At 37.8% G+C, this 25,533-nt stretch overlaps 1 protein-coding gene across 5 annotated transcripts in view; it reads right to left on the reverse strand.

Annotated features, from left to right (window-relative positions):
* NTRK2 (neurotrophic receptor tyrosine kinase 2) overlaps positions 1-25,533 on the reverse strand; it is a 442,841-nt gene that overhangs the window by 337,543 nt on the left and 79,765 nt on the right. For all 5 annotated transcript variants that reach the window (XR_009551996.1, XM_060199493.1, XM_060199492.1 and 2 more), the window contains exon 10: positions 1,660-1,695. Coding sequence is in view for 4 of the 5 variants with exons in the window: in XM_060199493.1 (XP_060055476.1) it covers positions 1,660-1,695 (36 nt within the window). In the remaining variant the exon portion in view is untranslated. The remainder of the gene's footprint in view (positions 1-1,659; positions 1,696-25,533) is intronic.

Below are 25,533 nucleotides of genomic sequence, written 5' to 3' on the forward strand. Positions count from 1 at the left end.
CTAACACAATATTCCAAATTGCAAGGATATGTGCTTTATGTCATTGCCACTTCTGAAACAGTATGAGTCAGGATGGAGATAGATAACTGATGGGTTTTGTGAGCTGTCAAAGTTTTCATTAATAATATTAACTATCAAAGGTCATAAAAATGATTTGTGAACTTACTGCAGCCAATGCTGCTTGTAAAGGTTTTATATTTTTATTTTAAATAGAAGTAGCATTCTTAATTTTCAAGTTAAGTCAACAACCTCATTAAATCAGCCTTCGATAAACTTTCCTCAGTAGAATAATCATGCTGGCCTCAGGGCAAGAATTTAAATTGTGTTTTTATTAACAAAGTGTTTCTACAATGTGAATGAGAAAAATAATAGGAACACATCTATTTTCTATGTTTTCTGTTCTGTTATTAGCTCTCAAACTGTATTCGACTATTTCCATGTGAACATATTTAAATCATTTATTTCTTATTTTTAATTTCTCCTTCATAACATATTCAACTAATCCATGCAAAATTAAGTCACTCAAAAATTTGTAGTTTAATATCACAATATTTTGGCCCAAAATGTCAAGACAGGATCTGAAGTCGATGGAAAGATGGTATTTTAGTCTTGGAATTATTAGTAAGGAGTACAAAACTTCATTTTTTAGAGTAAATTTACAATACATGTATATGTCTCTGTGATACAAACTGGAATACTCTTTTCTTAAAACATGTCAAAAGAAATAAAAGCAAATTACACAGATGACATGCAGAAAATCATGCAAACCCCAGCTCTACAGAAAGATAAACTTAGCAAGTTTAAAGCAAGCAAAGACAATATAATTCCCCTGCTGTGTATTTCTCTCAAAATTAGCTCAAGTTAAATATACACACATATAAGTATTCAAAGAAGCTTTTTTGGCTTCTCACCTTCCACATTCTAAAATAATGTCATTTCATTCAAGGGGTTCAGATGCATCCTTCTAGGGAAGCTGAGTTAAACTCTGGAGGTGCATCTAGTTAACTATTCCCTCTTACTAGTAATAGAGGCAAGATGCACCCAACTGGGTCTTGAATCAGAGACAAGAGCTAGTTCTCTTCAGGAAAACATCTAATAGCCCCTCTGTTTCTCATCTATGAGAATGACCACAGATGCTCTGCTGGCCTCATCAAATAACTTTAAGCAAGCTGGCATGATGGGAAAGGGATACAAAGATGAGAAAAAGCTTGTTTGTCTGGTGACATGGTTGATACTGGTCTAACCAACCGTAAAACATGTTTGACCTTTGGGTTTCCTGCCTGTGAGTTAAATGCCTTCATTATACAAGAGAGTTCATTTTGATTTGAGTTTACTGTCATAGTTAGAAACTGATATACCTCCCTTTTCTTGGTAGTCAAAGCTTTTAAGCAGGTAATTAGTTCCCAATTATAGAAACAAAATGTCTGTTACTGCAGAATAGATTTCCTACTTCCAAGAACAGAGAGAAATACTATTTACAGCACTACAAATATCAAGGGAGAACAGACATCAATATTGAACGATTTTTGAAATCGTTATTTTGATTGGGGAGATATTTGGAAGTGTATATTTAACTGAGCTTAAAGGTTTTATCCTCGTTGATTAATTTTATTTTTAGATAAACATTTAAAAAATACAAAATAAATATGTGATAGATACCTTCATAAATTACATCAGGATAATTTATGCTTGCACCTAAAAAACAAAACAAAGTTAATATTTGTTAAGTATGCATTTGAAGGAAAAAATTATACAAACTAAATAACTAAATACATATCAAATACTTTAATTTGATAGGCTGTTTTTGCACAATACTTAAATAAAACCTGAAATTCTTTGTTAACTTTGGTCCATCCCACAATCTCTACCTCTCCAGAGGGGAAAAAAAAGTGTTCAAGAGAATCTACAAGTCGCCTTGGTAGGAAGAAATTCAGCAATCAATAAGCACAACCATGTTTTAAATTGAATTCCTTTTACTGTTTCCAATACATAGTTGACCATTTAAACTTCAATTTGGTATTTTTACTCTATAAGCTAATAATTTCCATCACTTTTCCTATTCTCTGATGGTTTGGGGGTTACTTTCAAACTATGTTTTAGAAGATCCATTTGCATTCATGAACACATTATTACTCACTCTGTTGAATGATATCTAAAGTGTAATTTTGCTTTTTGCTAGATCTTCAGAGGATTTCCAAGAAGGAATAAGCCTCATTGTTTCCCTTATTGTCACACAGGGAAATAAAATTGCTTTCTCTATTGATATTGTTTATGTTCTATAGGAGAAAAAAATGCAAAATGTAAGTGAGTAACCTCATTACATATTTTTGGCTGACTCAGTAGTCACCAAGATCATCAGAATATTTTGTGTTAAAGTACTCCCATGATAATTTGTAAAACAAAAATTAAATTACTGTCAGCAATAACTGGTGACAAATACATTTGCCATTTAGTCTCCATTCAGAACTAACTGTGCTTCTCTATGAAAACCTCTGTAGAAATAAAATCATGATATAGCATTTACACGATTACAAAATAACTTCTCAAAGCTACTGACAACGCTTTTAGTCTTCACCATGTGAAAAAGTAAAATTTATAAACTGTAAAGCTGACTAGGTTATAATTTTACTTCTGAAGCTTTAGCAGGAAAATACCATTTAAAATAAAGTGACACTTGAGCCAATTTTCTATTCCTATACTCCAGTGAATACTCAAGGTTAGCATAAATGAAGAAACAAATAAAAAGTGGTCTTAACAGCCAAATTAGAATTTTAACAGTTCAACTATAAAAATCTTTTTTTAATTTTTTATTATCTTTATTTATTAATTAGATAGATACAGCCAGAAATCAAGAGGGAAAGGAGTGATAAAGAGGGAAAGAGACTCGCTCAAAGCGCAAGGACCGGCGTAAGGATTCTGGTTCAAGCCCCCCGGCTCCACACCTGCAAGGGAGTCGCTTCACAGGTGGTGAAGCAGGTCTGCATGTGTCTATCTTTCTCTCTCCCTCTCTTTCTTCCCCTCCTCTCTCCATTTCTCTCTGTCCTATCCAACAATGACAACATCAATAACAACAACAATAATATAACTACAACAATAATAAAAACAACAAGGGCAACAAAAGGGAATAAGTAAATACATAAATATTAAAATAATAATAATAAAGAAATAATTTTTAAAAGTGTTTTTAAAAAGAGGGAAAGAGATATACACCTGCAACACTGCTTCATCACTTGCAAAGTTTTCCACCTGCAGATGGGGACCAGGGTCTCGAATCTGGGTCCTTGTGCATTGTAGCATGTGCATTCAACCAGATGTGCCACCACCTGGCCCCATCTACAAAAGTATCTTTATTGGTTGGTCTCATCTTTTTATTATTTCAGTTGCAAAGGTCTAAATCTCAGGTCTACAGCACTATAGCACCACGCCTGTGTACTCTCAGCATGGTCACCACCAAATGCCTAGTTTCCATCTAGCACTTTCCTCATTTCAAACATCCCTCTACATACTTCCTTTCTTATAGCCACAAATCTTTTCTCTATATCCAAGAGTTTGAATTTCAAATGCAGATTTACAGATCGCAACAAACATATATTGGCCAAAATGAGAACAGCATCTATTTTATTTTACAATTCACTGACTTGCTGTATATAGTTATAGATATGATATAGATACAGATATAAAGTGTTTTGCTTCTCTAGACTCTCTTTTGCAGATAACAAAGATAAAGAGACAGAGGCAAAGAAGAAGCATCACTGTGGGGGCCGGGGCTCAAACCTAGGTTACACATGGCAAAGAAGGTGTACTAAGCCTAATTTGATCTATTTTAAACATCTGGATTCACTATATGGACCTTCATTTTTACCAGTATCATCAACTATCCTAGATGCCTGAAATCTTTAAGTTCTGAAATTCAGATTGCTCCAAAAAATTCTTGCAGCTTGCCCAGGACTGAAGAGGTGTGTTTTTGTTTTGTTTTGTTCCCAAAGAGAGTAGGGCTTTTCGTACTACAATCAAGATATATGTATTGGTCACCCTGATTCATACACACACACACACACACACACACACACACACACACACACACACACTATGTAAGAGGTAGGCCTTCAGTCATTATTTGCTTTTACATATGTGACTCCATAAGAAAACAAAAGACCTGAGGATATAGACCCAGATTTATTTAAGTCACACACTGAAGGAGCTTGGTAATTAAAATTGCCACAGAGGCTTAATTCGCCTCGTAATAGAGAGGTAACACCCAAACACATGTCCAAGTATATCCAATCCAATCGGTTCAACACAGTCAAATGTTATGGGTAGAAAAAAAATGGAACTTGCAGTGTGATCAAAAGAAAATAGGATAGTTCATAATCTAGAAAAGATCTTTTTCAAAGACTTGTGATTCCTAGCTGTGCATGCCTTTCCTATCAAGTTGGCCCAGAAAAGCATGAGGTCATGTTGAAACTTTCTAAAAAGCACTACATTTTCCTAACTGCCTTTTCTCGGATGTATGAGACATGCTATCACTTTACTTTGTTCTTGACCTAACAGGTGTCATCAGGAATTATAGGAAAAGGGCTAACTAATCCATAGGACTACTTGAAGTGCTCTCAGCAAAAATAATAATAATAATAATAATAATGGGGGGTCGGGCGGTAGTGCAGCGGGTAAAGCGCACGTGGTGCAAAGTGCAAGGACCTGCAGAATGATTACAGTTCGAGTCCCCAGCTCCCCACCTGGAGGGGAGTCGCTTCACAAGCGGTGAAGCAGGTCTGCAGGTGTCTGTCTTTCTCTTCCCCCTCTCTGTCTTCCCCTCCTCTCTCCATTTCTCTCTGTCCTATCCAACAACAATGACATCAATAACAACGATAATAATAACCACAACAATGGTAAAACAACCAGGGTAGCAAAAAGGAAAAAAATGGCTTCCAGGAGCAGTGGATTCGTGATGCAGGTGCCAAGCCTGGCAATAACCCTGGAGGCAAAAAAAAAAAAAAAGACAATGGAGATATATATTACAGTCGCACACTCCTGTTCCACAAAATATATGTGAAATCCTAATCCCAAGACATTATCCTTTACATCATTTAAGCCTTCCAACATGGATGGTTAAACCACATATCACCCCAAAAGGGAGCAAATAAAAGCACTTTGCCATCTTCTGAATTTCACATTAAAAGGCTTAAAGTGAGAGCCTTTTAGATTCCATTTTCTCATCTCAGGTATCGTTCAGGAGCAAATTTTATGACTATGTAAATCTTTGGAAATTTTAACTGAAAGACTGTACATAGTAAAAGAAAACACATTTTCAGGATTAAAAAGAAATTGTGGGAAGGTCAGTACCCTGATAGTAACGTTCAGTTTCCATTCTACTGCAAAGATAAAAATAATGGGGAAGGCCAGAAGACACATCTGTTTCCTTCCTTTAAGCATTTAGTCTCTCCCTAATGCCCTAAAAAAAGATATTTCTTTCAATTCTATTTTCAGACTCTGTCTAGTGTAATCATGAAAAATATTTCAAAGAATTCCATGTCATAAAGCAATAGCAAAAGTTTTGTTCTTTTCAAATAAATGACCCTTCCTTTGCTAGCAGAATTTTTTTTTCTAACTTAGAAATCCATCTTTTGATTTCCAGATTCTTCTTCTTCCCTGTCTGAATGGAAGGCTGAACTCAGAGCCCCACAGCAATGGGGGGTTCAGTTGTCTGGATTTCATTTCTGGCGAACCACTAATGTGTTCGGAACTATTGGGAATCTTGTCACTTTTTCTGTAACAAAGGAGGCTTCCATAAGACAGACGATGATAATAGTCTTGACTTTAGCAGTTTCTCAAGAGCTTCAGGAAGCACCATTAATTAATGTTAGTACTCTTGAGATATAAAGAGCTATTTAAGTATAAATCTTAATTGTCATGAGTAGGAGTGTCTGTGGCTGAACCATACCTCTTCTAGGGTATTTAAAACAGAAGAGCAGGTAGAATATTATTTCTTTTTACTCCCAGGCAAAGAAATGATACCTGACAAACAGCATTAGGACCAAAGTGAGTGTCAAGGTGGGAGGGGGGTGCTTTATATTTTTTAATGTGTAACATTTGAAGAAATTTTATTTCTTTTTTAAAAATATTTTTATTTATTTATTGTTGGATAGAGACAGAGAGAACTTGAGAGGTGAGAGGAAGATAGAAAAGGAAAGAGACAGAGAGACACTTGCGGCCCTGCTTCACTACTCATGAAGCTTTCCCCCTTTAGCTGGGGACTAGGGGCTTGAACCTGGGTCCTTGTACATTGTGATATGTATGCTTAATCATAACCCCCAAAATGGTGTTTCTTGTATTCTTTCGTTGAACATACCAAGTTCAAATCTGCCAATCTAGGGGTAACTCTCAATGCATTAGAGCATTCAAGTTCATCCAGATGTCAGGAAACACACACACAAATAAGAATCTGTGAAAAAAAATCTCTTCCAATATTTATAGTTTATGCTTGATATGCATTTTGCATAGGAGACTACTGCTCCAGAATTAGGAAGCATAAGTCACTAACTCCCACTGCCTGTGTGAATAAGCATTCTTAAGCTGTGACATTCTTCCTGAATGAGTGAGCCATAAAGATCCTCTTTATGTGCAGCCTAAAGACTTGGGAGCTTTAAAACATGGGTATTTTATCATCTGTGCTTTGACTCAATTTGTTCCAAGTATATAGTACTAATCATTTGGGTAATGACTTTGATAGGTAAATCTATCTTAAACAGTCATTTATAGAAATAGCTGACCTTGGAAATTCTTGAAATGTGTGCTATGTGATCAGAAGCACTAGCAGGGCCTCAAAGTTTTGTCCTCTGACACTAAACAATCTCTCTGCCATTAATTTCTGCTTAAGAAGGCACCCACACTATTTCCAGTCTCTTACTCAGTCCTCATGCAAACTCTTGTGTTCACAAAAAGGACTCTTCTAGATGAAGAACAGAATTCTAAGGGCAGCCACATAGTGGATCATTCTTCTCTTAGATGAGTCTTCTTTTGGGCTTGTAATTTAATAGGATACAGACAATCTTTGGAGAAACCTCAGATAACCCTACAAATTCTTTTTTTTTCTAAAGTTTCTTCTTTTTTGTTTTTATTTATTTATTTATTTATTCCTTTTTGTTACCCTTGTTGTTTTATTGTTGCAGTTATTGTTGTTGTGTTGGATAAGACAGAGAGAAATGGAGAGAGGAGGGGAAGACAGAGAAGGGGAGAGAAAGATAGACACCTGCAGACCTGCTTCACTGCCTGTGAAGTGACTCCTCTTCAGGTGAGGAGCTGAGGGCTTGAACTGGAATCCTTATGCTGGTCCTTGTGCTTTGTGCCACCTGTGCTTAACCTGCTGTGCTACCACCCAACTCCCAACCCTGCAAATTCTATATGTATACCTATACTGCTGTCTCTGTTTTTATTCACTCTAACTTGTTCCAATTGTGACCAAGTCCAATTAGAGCATATCTTTGTGCACCAGTTAGTTAATATTTTTATCATAATTAAAGCTGAGTTCCTCAGGGAATCAGTAAGGTCATTTTCATAAAGACATGTTCAGTTCCTCCACTAGCTCCTCCAGGTTTGGCAGGATTGATGTGAACTATCTTGACTATTCAAAATGGGGTCCCAGGAGGATGGATAGCATCAGTTTTGTGTGAGATCTTGCTAGATATGCAGAATCCAAGGAAACCTGTTGGTGGTCTACCTATTTTGCAATATTTTCTGTTGAATGGGTTCCCCAAAAATCTTTCAAGTAAATGCTTCATTCTTCACTGCCTACAATTTCCATGTGACTTCAACTTGACAAATTCACTTTCTTCCATCCATCCATCCATCCATCCATCCATCCATCCATCCATCATCCATCCATCATCTGTCCATGAGTAGGTTTGGTCTAATATTCTGAGAGAGACATCCCTGAGAATTAGATGCTCAACTTATAGATTCAGAAGGAAGGCAACCACAAAGAGGAACATGGAAGAGAAGTCTACATAGTTTTCCATCTTTCATACTTTATAGGTGGTGGAGGTGTTCTTCGTTGGTGGTCAGGAGGGTGTTTGATGGTTCCAGCCATGCACCTCACCCAGTCACCTTCCTAATAAGCAGGAACCATTATGTCTTTCTCTGGAGCCATGAACACTCTCCAGAGAGATCAGATATACAAAAAAAAAAGAAAAGAAAGAATGAGAGAAAGAAAGAAAAAAAAAGAACGAAAGGGAAAAAGAAAAAGCAGCCCAGGAAGCTAAAGGGGAATTCTTCTTGCCATAGTCACTAATGAAACTAAAAATAATATAAGATACTCCTAACATAATTCACAAAGGAAATGGCTAGGGCTAGATCCATGTCCTTCAAAACATCTGATTCAAATTGAGATTTTAGGAGACGTCAGAGAGAAGAAAATGAGAAAGTGTACAGAAGAAGTCACATTCTTCACCTCGTCTTGGATTGAACTTGAAGGAATCATGTTAGTGATATAAGCCATAAAGAGAGGGTGAATTTGGGATGATCTCACTTATGGACAAAACTTGAGAAACAAGAAACTTGGACTGGTTTGGTATACTGCACCAAAGCAAAAGACTCTGGGGAAGGAAGGCAGAGTGGGACCTAAGGGGCTGGGGAGCTTTGAGGTGTATGATGGTAGAGAGGTACCTATGCTGGGGTCACAGTGTTTTGCAGACACCTATCATGCAGTAGGTAAACATTTGCCCATGTGTCAACAACTAAACTGTGAACCATTAACATCTCTCATTAAATGATTTTAAAAGTTTCCTAACAAATATATGCCACTAAGCTAGAGAACCTGGAAGAAATGAAAGGATTCCTAGAAATACAGAGCCTTCCAAAACTGAACCAGGAAGAACTACAGAACCTAACTGTATCAATCACAGACAAAGAAATTGAAAGTTATTAAGAACTTTCCCAGCAATAGAAGTTCAGAACCAGATGGCTTTACAAATGAATTTTGCAAAGCCTTAAGGAAATAGTTAATTCCTATACTTTTAAAGCTCTTCCAAAATATTAAGGACACTCCCTTCCACCTTCTTCAAAGCCAACATCATCCTGATACCAAAAGCTGATAGGAACACAACAAAAAAGGAAAACTACAGACCAAAATCTCTGATGACTATAGATGCTAAAATATTAAACATAATCCTAGCCAACCAGATATAGCAGTATATCAGAAAGATTTTTTTATAACAAGAAAGTGGGATTTATCCCAGGAATGCAAGGCTGGTTCAACATACGTAAGTCAATCAGTTCCATCCAACAGAGTAATAAAAGCAAAACCAAAAACCACATGATTATCTCAATAGATATAGAGAAAGCCTTTGACAAAATCCAACATTGTTTGTAGTGTTTTGTTTCATGCTCAAAACACTACAAACAATGGGAATAGATGGAAAATTCCTCAAGATAGTGGAGTCAATAAACAACAAACTTACAGTCAACATCATATTCAATGGGCAGAAGCTGAAAGCATTCCCACTCAAATCGAGAACTAGACAGGGCTATCCATTATCACCATTACTCTTCAACATAGTATTGCAAGTTCTCGCCATGGATTAGGAAAGAGAAAGGATTCACTAGAATACAGATTGGAGGGAAGAAGTCAAACTCTCACTCTTTGCAGATGATATGATAGTATACATAGAAAAACCTAAAGAATGCAGCAGAAAGCTACAGGAAATCATTAGGCAAGGTGTCAGGATACGAAATCAATGTACAAAAATCAGTGGCATTCCTTTACACAAACACTAAGTCAGAAGAGGAAGATATCCAGAAATCACTCCCATTCATTATTGCAGCAAAATCAATAAAATATCTAGGAATAAACCTGACCAAAGATATACTGAAAACTGAGTTGCTATTCAAAAGAATACAAAATGATACAAAGAAATGGAAAAATACCCCATGCTCATGGGTCAAAAGGATTAATATCATCAAAATGAATATTCTACCCAGAGCCATATACAAATTTAATGTGATACCCATCAAAGTCCCATCAAGTTTCTTTAAGAGAATAGAGCAAAAGCCACAATCATTTGTATGGAACCAGAAAACACCTAGAATTGCCAAAACAATCTTGAGGGTAAGAAACAGAAATGGAGGCATCACACTCCAGATCTCAAACTATATTAAAAAACCATCATAAACAAAACAGCATGGTACCGGAAAAAAAATAGATACACAGACAAGTGGAACAGAATTGAAAGCCCAGAAATAAACCCCCACACTTATGGACACCTAATTTTTGTTAAGGGGGGGCAATCTATTAAATGGAGGCAGAAGAGTCTCTTCAATAAATGGTGCTGGGAAAACTGGGTTGAAACAGGCAGAAGAATGAAACTGAACCACTTTATCTCACAAGAAACAAAAGTCAGCTCCAAATAACCCAAGGACCTGGATGTTAGACCAAAAACTATCAAATACTTATAGGAAAATATTGGTGGAACACTCTCCCATCTAAACCTCAAGGGCATCTTTAATGACACAAACCTAATTGCTAGGAAGATTAAACCAAAAACAAATCAATGGGACTTCATCAGGTTGAAAAGCTTCTGCACAGCAAAAGAAACCATTACCCAAATAAAGAGGCCCCTCACAGAATGGGAGAAGATTTTCATATGCCATACATCAGATAAGAGGCAAATAACCAGGGGGCAGGCAGTAGTGCAGCAGATTAAGCACAGATGGCAGGAAGCACAAGAACCAGTACAAAAATTCCAGTTCTAGCCTCAGCTCCCAACCTGAAGTGGGGTCACTTCATAAGCAGGGAAGTAGGTTTGCAGGTGTCCATCTGTCTTTCTCTCCTCTCTCAATTTTTGTAGGGATATATCCAAGAACACAATCACACCCATCCAAAAAGATATATGTACACCTATGTTCACAACAGCGAAATTCCTAATAGCCAAAACTTGGAAGCAGCCCAGGTGCCCAACAACAGATGAATGCCTGAGAAAGTTGTGGTATATATACTCAATGGTATACTACTCAACTATTAAGAATAATGAACCCACTTTCTCTGACCCATCTTGGATGAAGGAATCATGTTAAGTGAGATGAGAAAGAAGAGTGTGGGATGATCCCACTCATAAACAGAAATTGAGAAAGAAGAAGAGACAGGGGGGAAAAAAGTAGAATTTGACTGAGTTTGGAGTATTTCACCAAAGTAAAAATCTCTGGGTGTGGTGAGAGGGCAGATTTTTAGCTTCACTATAGGGGGATTGGTGTGGGGGTGGGGGACACAGATCTTTGGTGGTGGGAACAGTGTTAATATACACTCCTACTAACTTATAATCCTATAGATCATTATGTAATCAATATGTGAGAGGAAAAATAGAGAGAATATCTCAAACTTTTTGATGCATAGACCCCAGTTCTGAGTACATAATCCTTCAATGTAAGCATTTAAGTTTTCAAACCAGTAACCTGATTGAATTTTAACAATGGGCTCAAAATTTTAATACATTTCTAATATTGACTATTGAACTGGAATATTCAGACACCTATAGTCTTAGGCCAGAGAGACAAGAAGCAACTGATTGTGTCACTATATAAGATACAGCTGGGGCCGGGTAGTAGCGCAGCAGGTTAAGCGCACATGGTGCAAAGCGACAAGGACAGGCATAAGGATCCCGGTTTGAGACCCTGGTTCCCCACCTGCAAGAGGGGGTTCCTTCACAAAGCAATGAAGCAGGTGTCTATCTTTCTCTCCCGGTCTCTGTCTTCCCTTCCTCTCTCAATTTCTCTCTGTCCCATCTAACAACAATGACAGCAATAATAAAAGCAATAATAAAAAATCAATAATGCGCAACAAAAGGGGGAAAATGACCTCCAGGAGACCCAGCAATAACCCTAGGGGCACAATAAAAAAAGATACAGCTATATGTAAATAGCATTAAGTGGCATAAATCTTGGTAAAGTCTTGTATGACACAGCAAATCCTAACCATAAAATTTTCAAACTAAACCAAATTTCCTAGTAACTTGGTTACAATAATAACTATCAAATGCCTTCTTAAACACCAAGACAAGAGGAACTCTCCCCATTCTCTATAAAAACCAAATATTTCTCCCAGTCCTGGAAACTCTGGGGCATGGCTTGTCTTTTCTGCGTGCTTCACTCAATCCATACCACTTGATGCTGCATCTGCTGAGCTCAACCAAATGAATGTAACCAGTACCACCTCATCATGTTTCATTTCGTATTGTGTCCAGAAACACCAGGCATGGAATAATGTCAACCCTTCAGCTCCAACACTCTGGTGAGCCCGTTCCTGGCTCATAGGACTCCTCAATTCCATATTAGGTGTTGCATCTTCTAATAAAGCCACAGAACCTAGATATACATCAGGGCCCATGAGTCAGACACATATGCACATGTACCCATAATTTAGGGGAAAATATACACCTTAACGCAAAAGTGAACAATAGTTTGCAGTGACCCAAAACAGCAAGCAAGCAGAAAGACCTAAAACAAACAAAAAGGACAACATAAAATGATACTTATATACTTTTCCCATATTTGAGAGCTACCCTCTGCTCTGATCCAGCTTTCTAGTCCTATTTCCAACTCTTGACACCATATCCCCAGATAATACCTTTGGTCCACCTGCATGTTAGCTGTCAGCCTCAGGCAAAAATTAGCAAAGTCATGATCCCCTTGGAATATACCTGAAATAGACCTAGTATCTTTTTCCAAAATGGAGATCCCAAAATCCATCTGCTATTTTCTTGCCTTTAGATTCCTGACAATTAAACATTTTTTTCTGTTTTATATCTTAATGCTTTTTCAGACACCAAGTTGCAGATGCTTCCATGACACCAACCTGACTACCCCTGACAGAGGACTTCATCCACATACCCTGGAACGCCACCCCTCCAGAGCCTCACCACTCTAGGGAAAGACAGAAATAGTTTAGGGGTATGAATCAACCTGCCACTGCCCATGTTCAGCGAAGAAGCAACTACAGAAGCCAGACCTTCCACCTTCTACACCCCATAATGACCCTGGGTCCAGGCTCCCAGAGGGATAAAGAATAGGAAAGCTTTCGGGGGTTCCCAGAAGATGGTGGACTGAGAAGCTGCTAGTGGCTTGAGCTCTGATCACATCTTCTGGAAACGGTAGGATTTTCTGCCTTTAGTAGGCCAGTCAATAAGGGGTCCCAGCGGTAACACCAAGGAGGTGACGATAACTTAATTTGGGTTAAGAAATAGAGTAGAAAAAAAGGAGAAAAAAATTCTTTCCTTATAATTATTAATCACACCTCCTCACCCTTACCCCCCCCCCATAACCAGTCCCTGGGACCAGCTCCTAGCAGGCTCCCCTGCTGAGCTTGTCTTTACCAAATTCCTGTCCCACCAGGGAGTATCATTCATTCTAAGTCTATACCCTTCTAAAACCTCTGGCCTTTTTTCTTTCTAAGTAACCAACCCCCCCCACCTCACCCCACATAGCTAATTAAATAATTAAAAATAAATAAATAAATAAAAACTCTTTCCTTTCACTGCTCTTTTATGACTGTTCTTTTTCTTATCTTTTTCTTTTTTCTCTCTCTCTTTTTTTTTTCTTTATCTCATTCTTGCCATCCTTTCTTCCTTAATCCTACAGCTTCCAAAGCCACAGGCCCCAGCCCCCACACCACCAAACAGTACGCTTTTTTGAATTCACTGATACACATTTGGGAATTATTTTGGGGAAGAATTCTGACTCAGTGTGGACTCTCACTGCGAGTGTCTCTGCTCAACTTCCCTTCCTCCTTTAGCCACCCCTAGAATATACAGTGGACAGTAGATTTGCATAACTGTCTATTTCAGCTATCCTTGTCTAGTCCTGAGGTTTTTGGTGTTTTTTCTCATTCTTAACAATCAGCTGCCTCTGATCACGAGGTTTGAGGTAATCTGGGACAGGGTTTTTTTTTGTACCCTGCTCTATTTTATTATTAATATTATATAAAAGCATATATCTTCCCCCCCTTTAGGTTGATCAGAATTAACTCTTAGGGTATCTTTCATGTCTAGGGTAGTCGGCATCTTATCTACTGTGGGAGGAACTTGTCTCCTTACACCTACCTCATCTACAGACTCTCCCCTCCCTTCTCCTCCTCACTAATTAAAAAAATCAAATTAAATTAAAAATAAAGTAATCAAAAAAACTTTCCTTTCACTGCTCTTTAATTACAGCTCTTTTTCATATCTTTTTCCTTTTCTCTCACATGTCCCTTTTTTCTTTTTTTTTCTTTTTCTTTTTTTTTTTTTATCTTGTCATACACTTCTTCCTTCCTTCTTCTTCGCCTTTCTGAATTTGTGAATTATTTTGGGGAAGAAATCTGACTCAGAGTGGACTCTCTATGTGTGTATCTCTGCTCTAGTTCCCTTTCCCCTCTTGTTACCCCCAGAATATACAGTGGATAGTAGATTTGCATAACTGTCTATTCTTGCTATCCCTTCTTTCTTTTCTCTTTCTTCTTCACTGGGATTTGGTTACTGTTTTTTCACAGACTGGAGAAATTGTTTGGCTAACTGGTAGTGATTAAACTGCTTCAATACTTGCTTCAGTTGCTACTGTCATTCCTGAGGTTGGTGAGTGCAATTGTCATAAAGGTATTTAGTATAGTGTTGCTTGTGCTTAAGACACAACAATTGAGGAACAACAGAGCATAAAAAAAGAAACACATAAATCAAAAAAATGGGTAGATCAAAAACAAATAAAACTGCTACTCCAATGAATGAAAACAAGAGCCCAGAAGAAACTACAAATCAGCCAGAAGTAACCATAGATAAGAAAAGTATGCAAGCAATAATAAACTTATTAATCACAGAAATGAAAACAACATTGGAGGAAAGGAATGGCAGTATTAGGGAAACAACAGTTGAGACCCCCAAGGAAAATACTGATTATCTTGAGGCAATTAGAGAACTGAAAGCTGAAATAGCTGTAATGAAGAAAGAAGCTGAGGCAAGGGAAAGCAGACTAACAAAAGCAGAAAACAGAATTAGTCAGAGGATGAGTTAGAGAAAACTAAGAAAGAGGTGAAAGAGCTCAAAAAGAGATTGAGAGGCACTGAAAACAACAACAGAGACATATGGGATGATCTCAAAAGAAGTAACATTCGTATAATTGGCCTGCCAGAGGAAGAAAGAGAGGAAGGGGAAGCAAACATTCTAGAGGAAATAATAGAAGAAAACTTCCCTGACCTGAATAACAGAAAGGACATCAAGATTCGAGAGGCCCAGAGAGTACCAAACAGAATCAACCCAGACTTGAAGACACCAAGACACATCATAGTCACAATGAGAGGAAGTAAGGATAAAGAAAGGACCCTAAAGCCTGCAAGAGAGAAACAAAAAGTCACATACAAGGGAAAACCCATAAGATTATCTGCAGACTTCTCCAGTCAAACTCTAAAAGCCAGAAGAGAATGGCAAGATATCTATCGAGCCCTGAATGAAAAAGGGTTTCAACAAAGGATAATATATCCTGCTAGACTTTCATTCAAACTAGATGGAGGGATCAAAACCTCCTTAGAAAAACAACAGTTAAAGGAGGCAACCATCACCAAACCGGCCCTGAAAGAGGTTCTAAAAGACCTCTTATAAACAAGAACATCACTATAATACTGGCAATATATCAGAGCAAACAAAAAAAATTTTTTTTGAACAATGGCACTACAATACATTAAATCCACAATATCAATAAATGTCAATGGCTTAAACTCACCCATCAAAAGGCACAGAGTGGGGGGATGGATCAGAAAACATAACCCAAACATTTTCTGCTTGCAAGAATCCCATCTGTCACAACACGATAAACAGACTTAAAGTGAAAGGATGGAAAACTATCATACAGGCTAACAGACCACAAAAAAGGGCAGGTACAGCCATTCTCATCTCAGACACGATAGATTTTAAATTAAATAAAGTAATAAAAGATAGGCGAGGACATTACATAATGATTAGAGGATCAATCAGCCAAGAAGACTTAACAATTATTAACATCTATGTACCCAATGAGGGACCATCTAAATATGTCAAGCACTCACTGAAAGAATTTCAAAAATACATCAATAGTAATACAATAATAGTGGGAGACTTCAATACCCCACTCTCACACTTAGACAGATCAACAAAGCAGAGAACCAACAAAGATACAAGAGAATTGAATGAAGAGATTGACAGACTAGACCTCTTGGACATTTTCAGAGTCCTTGACCCCAAAAGACTGGAATAAACCTTCTTTTCAAATCCACATAACACATACTCAAGGATAGACCACATGTTAGGCCACAAAGACAGCAGCAATAAATTCAAGAACATCGAAATCATTCCAAGTATCTTCTCAGACCACAGTGGAGTAAAACTAACATTTAACAACAAACAGAAAATTATTAAAAGTCACATAATTTGGAAACTAAACAACATACTCCTTAAGAACCACTGGTCAGAGATTCACTCAAGCAGGAAATTCAAATGTTCCTGGAAACAAATGAAAATGAAGACACAACCTATCAAAATATTTGGGACACAGCTAAAGCAGTACTGAGAGGGAAACTTATATCCATACCATCACATATTAAACACCAAGAAGAAGCTCAAATGAACGACCTTACTGCACACCTCAAGGACTTAGAGGAAGAGGAACAAAGGAACCCTAAAGCATCCAGAAGGACAGAAATCACTAAAGTTAGAGCAGAAATAAACAACTTCAAAAATAAAAGAACCATACAAAAGATCAATGAAGCCAAATGTTGGTTCTTTGAAAGATTAAACAAAATTGACAAACCCCTAGCCAGACTCACCAAACAAAAAAGAGAGAACACTCAAATTCATAGAATTGTAAACAATGGAGGAGATATCACAACTGACACCACAGAAATCCAGAGAATCCTGCGAAACTTCTATAAAGAAATATACGCCACCAAGCTTGAGAATCTGGAAGAAATGGAACAATTCCTAGGAGCATATGCAATTCCAAAACTGAACCAAGAAGAACTACAAAATCAAAATGCACCAATCACAGACAAAGAAATTGAAACCGTTATTAAGAATCTCTACAACAACAAAAGTCCTGGACCAGATGGCTTCACAAATGAATTCTACAAAACTTTCAGGAAACAGTTAGTACCCATACTTCTTAAGCTTTTCCATAAGATTGAAGAAACAGGAATACTCCCTTCCACCTTCTATGAGGCCAACATCACCCTGATACCAAAAGCTGATAGGGACAGAACAAAAAAGGAAAACTACCGACCAATATCTCTGATAAACATAGATGCCAAAATATTAAACAAGATTTTGACCAACCAGATACAGCAACATATCAAAAAGATTATTCATCACAACCAAGTGGGATTCATCCCAGGAATGCAAGGCTGGTTAAGCATCCATAAGTCAATCAATGTCATTCACCACATCAATAAAAGCAAAGCCAAAAACCACATGATTATCTCAATAGATGCAGAGAAAGCCTTTGACAAAATCCAACACCCATTCATGCTCAAAACTCTACAAAAAATGGGAATAGATAGGAAATTCCTCAAGATAGTGGGGTCCATATATAGCAAACCTACAGTCAACATCATACTCAATGGACAGAAGCTGAAAGCATTCCCCCACAGATCGGGGACTAGACAGGGCTGTCCACTGTCACCGTCACTCTTCAACATAGTATTGGAAGTTATTGCCATAGCCATCAGGCAAGAGAAAGGAATCAAAGGAATACAGATTGGAAGGGAAGAAGTCAAGCTCTCACTATTTGCAGATGATATGATAGTATACATAGAAAAACCTAAAGAATCCAGCAGAAAACTACTGGAAGTTATTAGCCAATATAGCAATGTATCAGGCTACAAAATCAATGTACAAAAATCAGTGGCATTTCTTTATGCAAACACTAAATCTGAAGAAGACATCCAGAAATCACTCCCATTTACTGTTTCAGCAAAATCAATCAAATACCTAGGAATAAAGCTGACCAAAGAAGTGAAAGACTTATATGCTGAAAACTCTGAGTCACTACTCAAGGAAATAGAAACTGATATCAAGAAATAGAAAGATATCCCATGCTCATGGATTGGAAGAATAAATATCATCAAAATGAATATTCTCCCCAGAGCCATATACAAATTTAATGCAATACCCATCAAAGTTCCACCAAGCTTCCTTAAGAGAATAGAACAAACACTACAATCATTTATCTGGAACCTGAAAACACCTAGAATTGCCAAAACCATCTTGAGGAAAAGAAACAGAAATGGAGGCATCATACTCCCAGACCTTAAACTATATTATAAAGTCATCGTCATCAAAACAGCATGGTACTGGAACAAAAATAGGCACACAGACCAGTGGAACAGAATTGAAAGACCAGAAATAAATTCCTACACCTATGGACATCTAATCTTTGATAAGGGGGTCCAAAGCATGAAATGGAAGAAGGAGGCTCTCTTCAATAAATGGTGCTGGGAAAACTGGATTGTTACATGCAGAAGAATGAAATTGAACCACCTTATCTCTCCAGAAACAAAAATCAACTGCAAATGGATCAAAGACCTAGATGTCAGACCAGAAACAATCAAATACTTAGAGGAAAACATTGGTAAAACAGTTTCCCACCTAAACCTCAAGGACATCTTTGATGAATCAAACCCAATTGCAAGGAAGACTAAAGCAGAAACAAACCAATGGGACTACGTCAAATTGAAAAGCTTCTGCACAGCCAAAGAAACTATTAAACAAACACAGAGGCCCCTCACAGAATGGCAGAAGATCTTCACATGCCGTACATCAGACAAGAAACTAATCACCAAAATATATAAAGAGCTCAGCAAACTTAGCACCAAAAAAGCAAATGACCCCATGCAAAAATGGGCAGAGGATATGAACAAAGCATTCATCTTAGAGGAGATCCAAAAGGCTAACAAACATATGAAAAACTGCTCTAGGTCACTGATTGTCAGAAAAATGCAAATTAAGACAACACTAAGATACCACCTCACTGGTGGAAATGGTGTTTGTGTACACTCCTAGTAAAATGTACTCATATACATCACTAGTTAATTAATACGAGTGGGGGAAAATTAATTGTATGTCTCGAAGTTTTTCAAAACACAAACTGAATCTTTTCTCAATATATGCAGTGTAATTGATATGCACTCTCTCAAAAGCTTAGACCAAGTAGATCAGAAGCAACCAATAGCACAGCTATATACAAGATACTGGGTACTGTACAGCAAACCATAACAAAAGGACTTTTCAAAGTTAACCCAATTACCAAATAATGTGATGATAACATTAACTACCAATTATCTTTTTGAACCCTAAGACAGCAGGAACCTCATGTCTCCACTATAGAGCCGCTACTTACCCCAGTCCTGGAACCATTGGATAGGGCCCACTTTCCCGTATGCCTCTCCCAATCCATATCAAATAATATTGCATCTGCCAATCACAACCTAACCAACACAACAATTGCCACCTCAACTGCTTCACTTCAGACTGTGTCCAGAGACTTCACATGTGGAATGACAACCCTTCAACTTCATTACTCGGGTGAGACCTTTCCTTTCATAGCATACTCTAATTCCATCTCAGGTGGTTCACTTTCTAACAAAGTCCCAAAACCTAGATATACACCAGTTTCTGTGAGAGAGAGCATATGTTCACACGTATCCATAAACTACTGCAAAATATATACCTGAAAGCAGAAGTACACTAGAGTTTGCAGTGAGTACCCCCCTAACACTTCCTCTCCACTATTCCAAGCTTTGGGTCCATGATTGCTCAACAATTTGTTTAGCTTCGTATGTTAACTCTCTTTTCAGTCACCAGGTTCCAGATGTCATCAGGATGCCGGCCAGGCTTCCCTAGACTGAAGACCCCACCAATGTGTCCTGGAGCTCCATTTCCCCAGAGACCCACCCTACTAGGAAAAGAGAGAGGCAGACTGAGAGTATGGACTGACCAGTCAACGCCCATGTTCAGCAGGGAAGCAATTACAGAAGCCAGACCTTCTACCTTCTGCAGCCCACAATGACCCTGGGTCCATGCTCCCAGAGGGATAGAGAATGGGAAAGCTATCAGGGGAGGGGGTGGGAAATGGAGATTGGGTGGTGGGTATTGTGTGGAATTGTACCTCTCCTACCCTATGGTTTTGTTAATTAATCCTTTCTTAAATAAAAAATAAAAATAAATTTAATTTAATTTAATTAAAAAAATAAAAATAATAATAGGAAAGATTTCAATGGAGGGAATGGAATATGGAACTATGGTGGTGGAAATTATGTGGAATTGTACCCTCTTATCCTATGGTCTTGTCGATATTTTTTTATTTTCTGAATAAGTTAATAACAATTTTTAAAAAGTTTCCTTTGCAGAGAAGTGTTGCCATTGCTACCATCCCACTTAGGGACTTCCACTGAGAGAAACTTGAACTGTGTCCCCTGCAGGTGGAAAATTCATAATTAGAATTGCCTGACTCATGCCAGAGAAGGTTAAAGCAAGAGTATTATGATGGTAGGATACAGGTGTTTTAGGGCCCAACTTAATACACTTAGAGGTGTCAGGGCAAAGGAGCAGGAGTGCTCCCTGTGGACCTGAGGGAGGAAGCACGAAAAGAAGTCTGGATGGTTAGGTTTCTTTGTTTTTAGGTCCCAAAAAAGAGTGTCTCCTGGAGATGACCTCAACATCACCAAAAGGCACTTCCCAGTGCTAAGAACAGACTCTCTTCCAATAGCTATCAGTGGAATAGCCATATGTTTATACCATGGAACTGAAGGATAGATAAGAGTCTAGACAGAGAGAACCCATAAAGGAAAAAGAGTCCTCAAATTAGCACTGAATTTCCCAGTTCCCAAGAGTAAAGCCATCAGTAAGTAGTCTCTTGCCCTCTATGTTCCCTGCCCATTCCTTTCTCTCTGGCTGTAGAAGTACTAAAATCACCTTAGCAAGTTCCAGTCACCACCCCCTACACATACACACACACACACACACACACACACACACACACACACACACACACACACACACTGCCAACCTTAAAATGGAGACTAGGAAAAATTGAGCACATAATCAAGTCCAAAGATTTTATTTCTAACTTAGATGGAACATGATGTTTTTCAACTGAGCTATCTGTCTACAACCAAACATGACCAAAAAGGATCTGCTAGTGAAAAAGGATCCCCTCCAAAAAAAAAAAAAAATGAAAAAAGAAAGAAAGAAAGAAAGAAAGAAGAAAGAAAGAAAGAAAGAAAGAAAGAAAGAAAGAAAGAAAGAAAGAAAGAAAGAAAGAAAAGGAAATCTTACTAAGGTCGAAATTCTCATCCAGATTAGTGTCCCTTCACCTTGTTGCACACTGGAATCTTGAAACCCCTCAGGTATTAAAATTTAAAAATGCCCCATCTGCAAATCAGTGAATCATAGCTGCTAGAAGCCAGAGAAGATTACATTCAGTGAATGTATACATTTTACAGAGACAGTAGGAAACAAAAATTAAATGAAATTAGCCGGATCACTGTAAGTTGTACTCTTACCAAAGCAAAGGAGAGCAAGGGCTAGGATGGAGAGAGGATAGGGTCCTGGTTCATGATGGTGGAAAAGGACATGGACTGGGGAATAGTGTCTTGCAAAACCTATCATGGGAAGATGAAAGTTTGTACCTATGTGTCAACATCTGTACTATAACCATTAACACCCCAATAAGTAGAAGAGGGTTTGCACTCTTGAATGTGCTATAAAGATAAATACTACTATTCTCCAGATTTCATTATACAGTTGAAAGCTGTATTCAGTATTTCAAACATAACCCAAAACTGACTACAGCAGGAACCAAGTTTGGGAGGGAAAGTCTTTCCTTCTTTTCTCAGTGACTAGCCAGGCTTCTAGTGATTAATAGGCTTGAAAGGCATTGACTTGGTAATAGGGTTTCACTGGCATCTTAAGATCTGGTAACACCTACCCTTCCTGTTAGCATTCTGACTGGGACTGACTGGATTTGATGTACAAGTCTAGTCCATGGTCTTCAAGGCCTAGTGCCTTGGGGAAAAGCCATCTGGGAATCTTTTTAGTCTGTTTCATACCTCCTATTTCATAGGTTGCATTTTCTCAGCCTGGATAATGCTGGCAGGAGGTCTCTTGGGCCCACCCTTCCCCACATGTAAAAAACAGAGCATCTGTCCCCTAATCCAGTGTTTCTATACCAGGTAGGATTAGAGGCAATCAAGACTCTAATTTTCTTAAATCAGTCCATGTCTTCTATATTCAATCATTCTTGTGTTAAGGACTTTGTTTGCATTTCTTCAGACATTTATTCTTCACCTCCAGTTAGAGAATTTATGCATAAGCAAGACTATGAGGCTGTGGAAATCTCAGCTCTGAACTACATGAAGAACAAACACTCCAAAGACAGCAGAGCTGCTGTGTCTGTCTTTGTCTTTGTCTGCCAATGTAGCAAGTTTCACAGTGAATCCTGACTGTCTGGCTCCTTGTTAGACAGGAAGCATGACATGTAATAAAAAAATTTTAAAAAAGGATTCATGCAAAAAGGTAGGGGAAAAATCGCTGAAACTTCTTAGGAAGATGTTTGAGAGTTAAATTTTTTATCAGTTCATATAGAACAGCAGAATTACTGAAGAAGGGGAGTTGGGTAGTAGCGGGTTAAGCACAGGTTGCACAAAGCGCAAAGACCAGCATAAGGATCCTGGTTCATGTCCCCCAGCTCCCCACAGGGTGTCGCTTCACAGGTGGTGAAGCAGGTCTGCAGGTGTCTGTCCTTCTCTCCCCCTCTCTATCTTCCCCTCCTCTCTCCATTTCTCTCTGCCCTATCCAACAGCGAAGACAACAATAATAACTACAACAATAAAACAACAGGGAATAAATAAATATTTAAAAAAGAATTACTGAAGAAATATAACCCCAAACTTGAGCTGTTGTCCTTAACTTGCAATGCACCCTAGAGCAGCAGGGAAATTATGTAATATATATTTGCTATTTTATATTTTCTTTGATTTTAAAGGAGGTAAGGGAAAGGAAGCAATTCTAAGATAAGCTATTATCCCATTAAGACAAAGACTCTCTCACATAATCCAAGTGAGGTCAATATTTAGCTGGTTACACCGGTTGATGGCCCAGTAAGGTCATTAATGTCCACTGTAACCTTAGGTCAAATCTTTCATTTCCATTTTCATTAATTACTCCTTAATAGCTGGTCCCTTAGAAAACACTTAAAAAGGAGAAATCCTTGTTCTCTAAAAGCAGATAAACTATATTTTAAATGTCTGTCCAGTGTGAATAAGTGAACGAGAGGAAAAGGAGAAAAAAAATCTTTGTAAAGCTTACTTTCTGTTTTTGATAAAGCATCATTTCTCTTGGAGGTAATATATGAAAGACAACAAATTACTCTACAGACAAGAATTCTTTCCCATCCATAGCTAAGTTAGAATTAGCAGAAGCATTAGATAAAAATGAGTCCATAGGAACAAGAGGAGTTAGGTTCTAACAAATCTGGGCATCAGACAGAAATGTTCAAAAGGAAACACATCAGAACCCTATCTAAAATAGAAGTTAGTTGCTTTATACTGGCAGGGATGCATGTATATCAAAGCATGCAGGCTGCTTCTAAAACTTTTAAATGCCAGACCTTCACCCTGAATCAAGTTCACCCCCAAGGTTTCAAAAGGCAGATGACAAAATTCATGTCAGTTCTGAAATTCAGCTAATACAAATGTTGGTTTCTTAGTTTTGACAAATGTCTCAATAATGTAAGGTGCATTACTCACCTAATAATTACCTATCTGTTTAAGTCCCTCCACTGGACTCATCTAGAGAAACTATGTGAAGGTTATCTGGGAACTCTTTTTGTATTAAATCTAGCATTACTCCTAAGAATACTAAAACATTAACTCACAGGTGTATGCGTTCAAATTCACTGTAACATCAGTCATAACAGCCATTAGTCAAAACAACTTTAGTGGCCACTATCATAGGATTAGATAGAAAAGATGTGATATATATATATATATATTCCAAAATACAAAATACTATTCAGTTGCAAAATAAGTAAATATCCTGCCATTTGTGAAAACATGAGTGACCCTAGAAGGAATTACAGTTTGTGAAAGAAATCAGATGGAGAAAGACAAACACTATATATATATATATATATATATATATATATTTACTTATATCTGAGTAAAGAATCAATACTAATAAACAAAGCAACAGTAAACTAAAACAAACTCTTAGATGGTAAGAACCAATTAATGGTCATCAAAAGGGAAGGTGAAGAGAGGATAAATGAATCATATGAAAAGTCATCAATTTCCCCTGCTTCTTCAGGCAGGCAAGAAGTTTCACAAGCAGTGAATTTCCTTTCTGCCTCTGTTCCTCAACCTCTATCAAGAAAGAGGAGAGGCGGTTGGGGGGGAAGAGGTGGGAGAGACACAAGACCAAAAAACTGGCTGCCAGGAAGGGTGGAAGTTACTGTGCAAACGCCAAGCTATAGCAAAAAAAAAAAAAAAAAAAAAAAAAAAAAAATCAGGGAAGAGGGTGAGAGACAAGATTATGATGAAGCATGGGAACTAGTCTTTAGTAGCAACCATAACTTTGCATGTACATATAATTATTTAAAATGTTGTATGCCTGAATACTATATTTAAAATTGGTTTCCTATTAAATAAATAATTTTTAAGGAAGCACAGCAGTTTTTCCAAAGTAGATTTAACAATAATGACTATCTCACCATCACCACCACCACCACCCATGCCCCGCCAAAACTACAGGAAGCAATTATGATCTAGAGATATACGACAACAAGTGTAGCCAAGAAGCTAAATTCCAAGTTAAGAGGAAGATTTAATGGGAAAGACAACAACTGCCAGGATGTCTTGGCCAGGCATCCAAAATAAGACTGTTTTATGTGCTCCTGAAAGGCTGTTTGTAAATCAAGTTTGCATAATTCAAAGCACATTCTGAGCATTCTCAGGAAGCCCGTGTGTTTAATAAGTGGTTAAGTAAACACCAAGATATTGGAAAGATCTATCATGTAATGAGAATTACTGCATTCTCAATTACTGGTGTCTTTGCAGCTACTTGCAAGTCACAGGTATTTGCTGCCCAAGGAGTCCCTATCTCAGGGTCTCCAGCGCTTCTATATTCTCTCCTCTCTGACAAGCCAGTTTTGTGTGGCTTTGATGAACTCCGAGAGAAACTGTGATGAGGGATTCTTTTCATGTATAGGAGCCAGTAACCAAAAACAGCCCTTAACCTCTGCAGTGGTGATCAGGTTCTCGGGGAAGAAGATCAAGTAAAAGAATGCTCTATTGAACACAAGGCTGTTTACGGTTTTGATGCTCAGAGTTTCTGGGACAGATACCCAGAAGTAGTGTAGCTGGATATCATATGGTAGTTCCAGTCTTCATCTTTTGAAAGATGTTTATACCGATTTCCAGAAGAACTGTATCAGTTTACTTTCTCACCAACTTGCCCAAGGCCTCCCTTTCCTCCTCTGTATCTTCTCCTCTCCAAT

Source organism: Erinaceus europaeus, chromosome 10 (assembly GCF_950295315.1).
Source record: "Erinaceus europaeus chromosome 10, mEriEur2.1, whole genome shotgun sequence".
NCBI lineage: Eukaryota > Metazoa > Chordata > Mammalia > Eulipotyphla > Erinaceidae > Erinaceus > Erinaceus europaeus.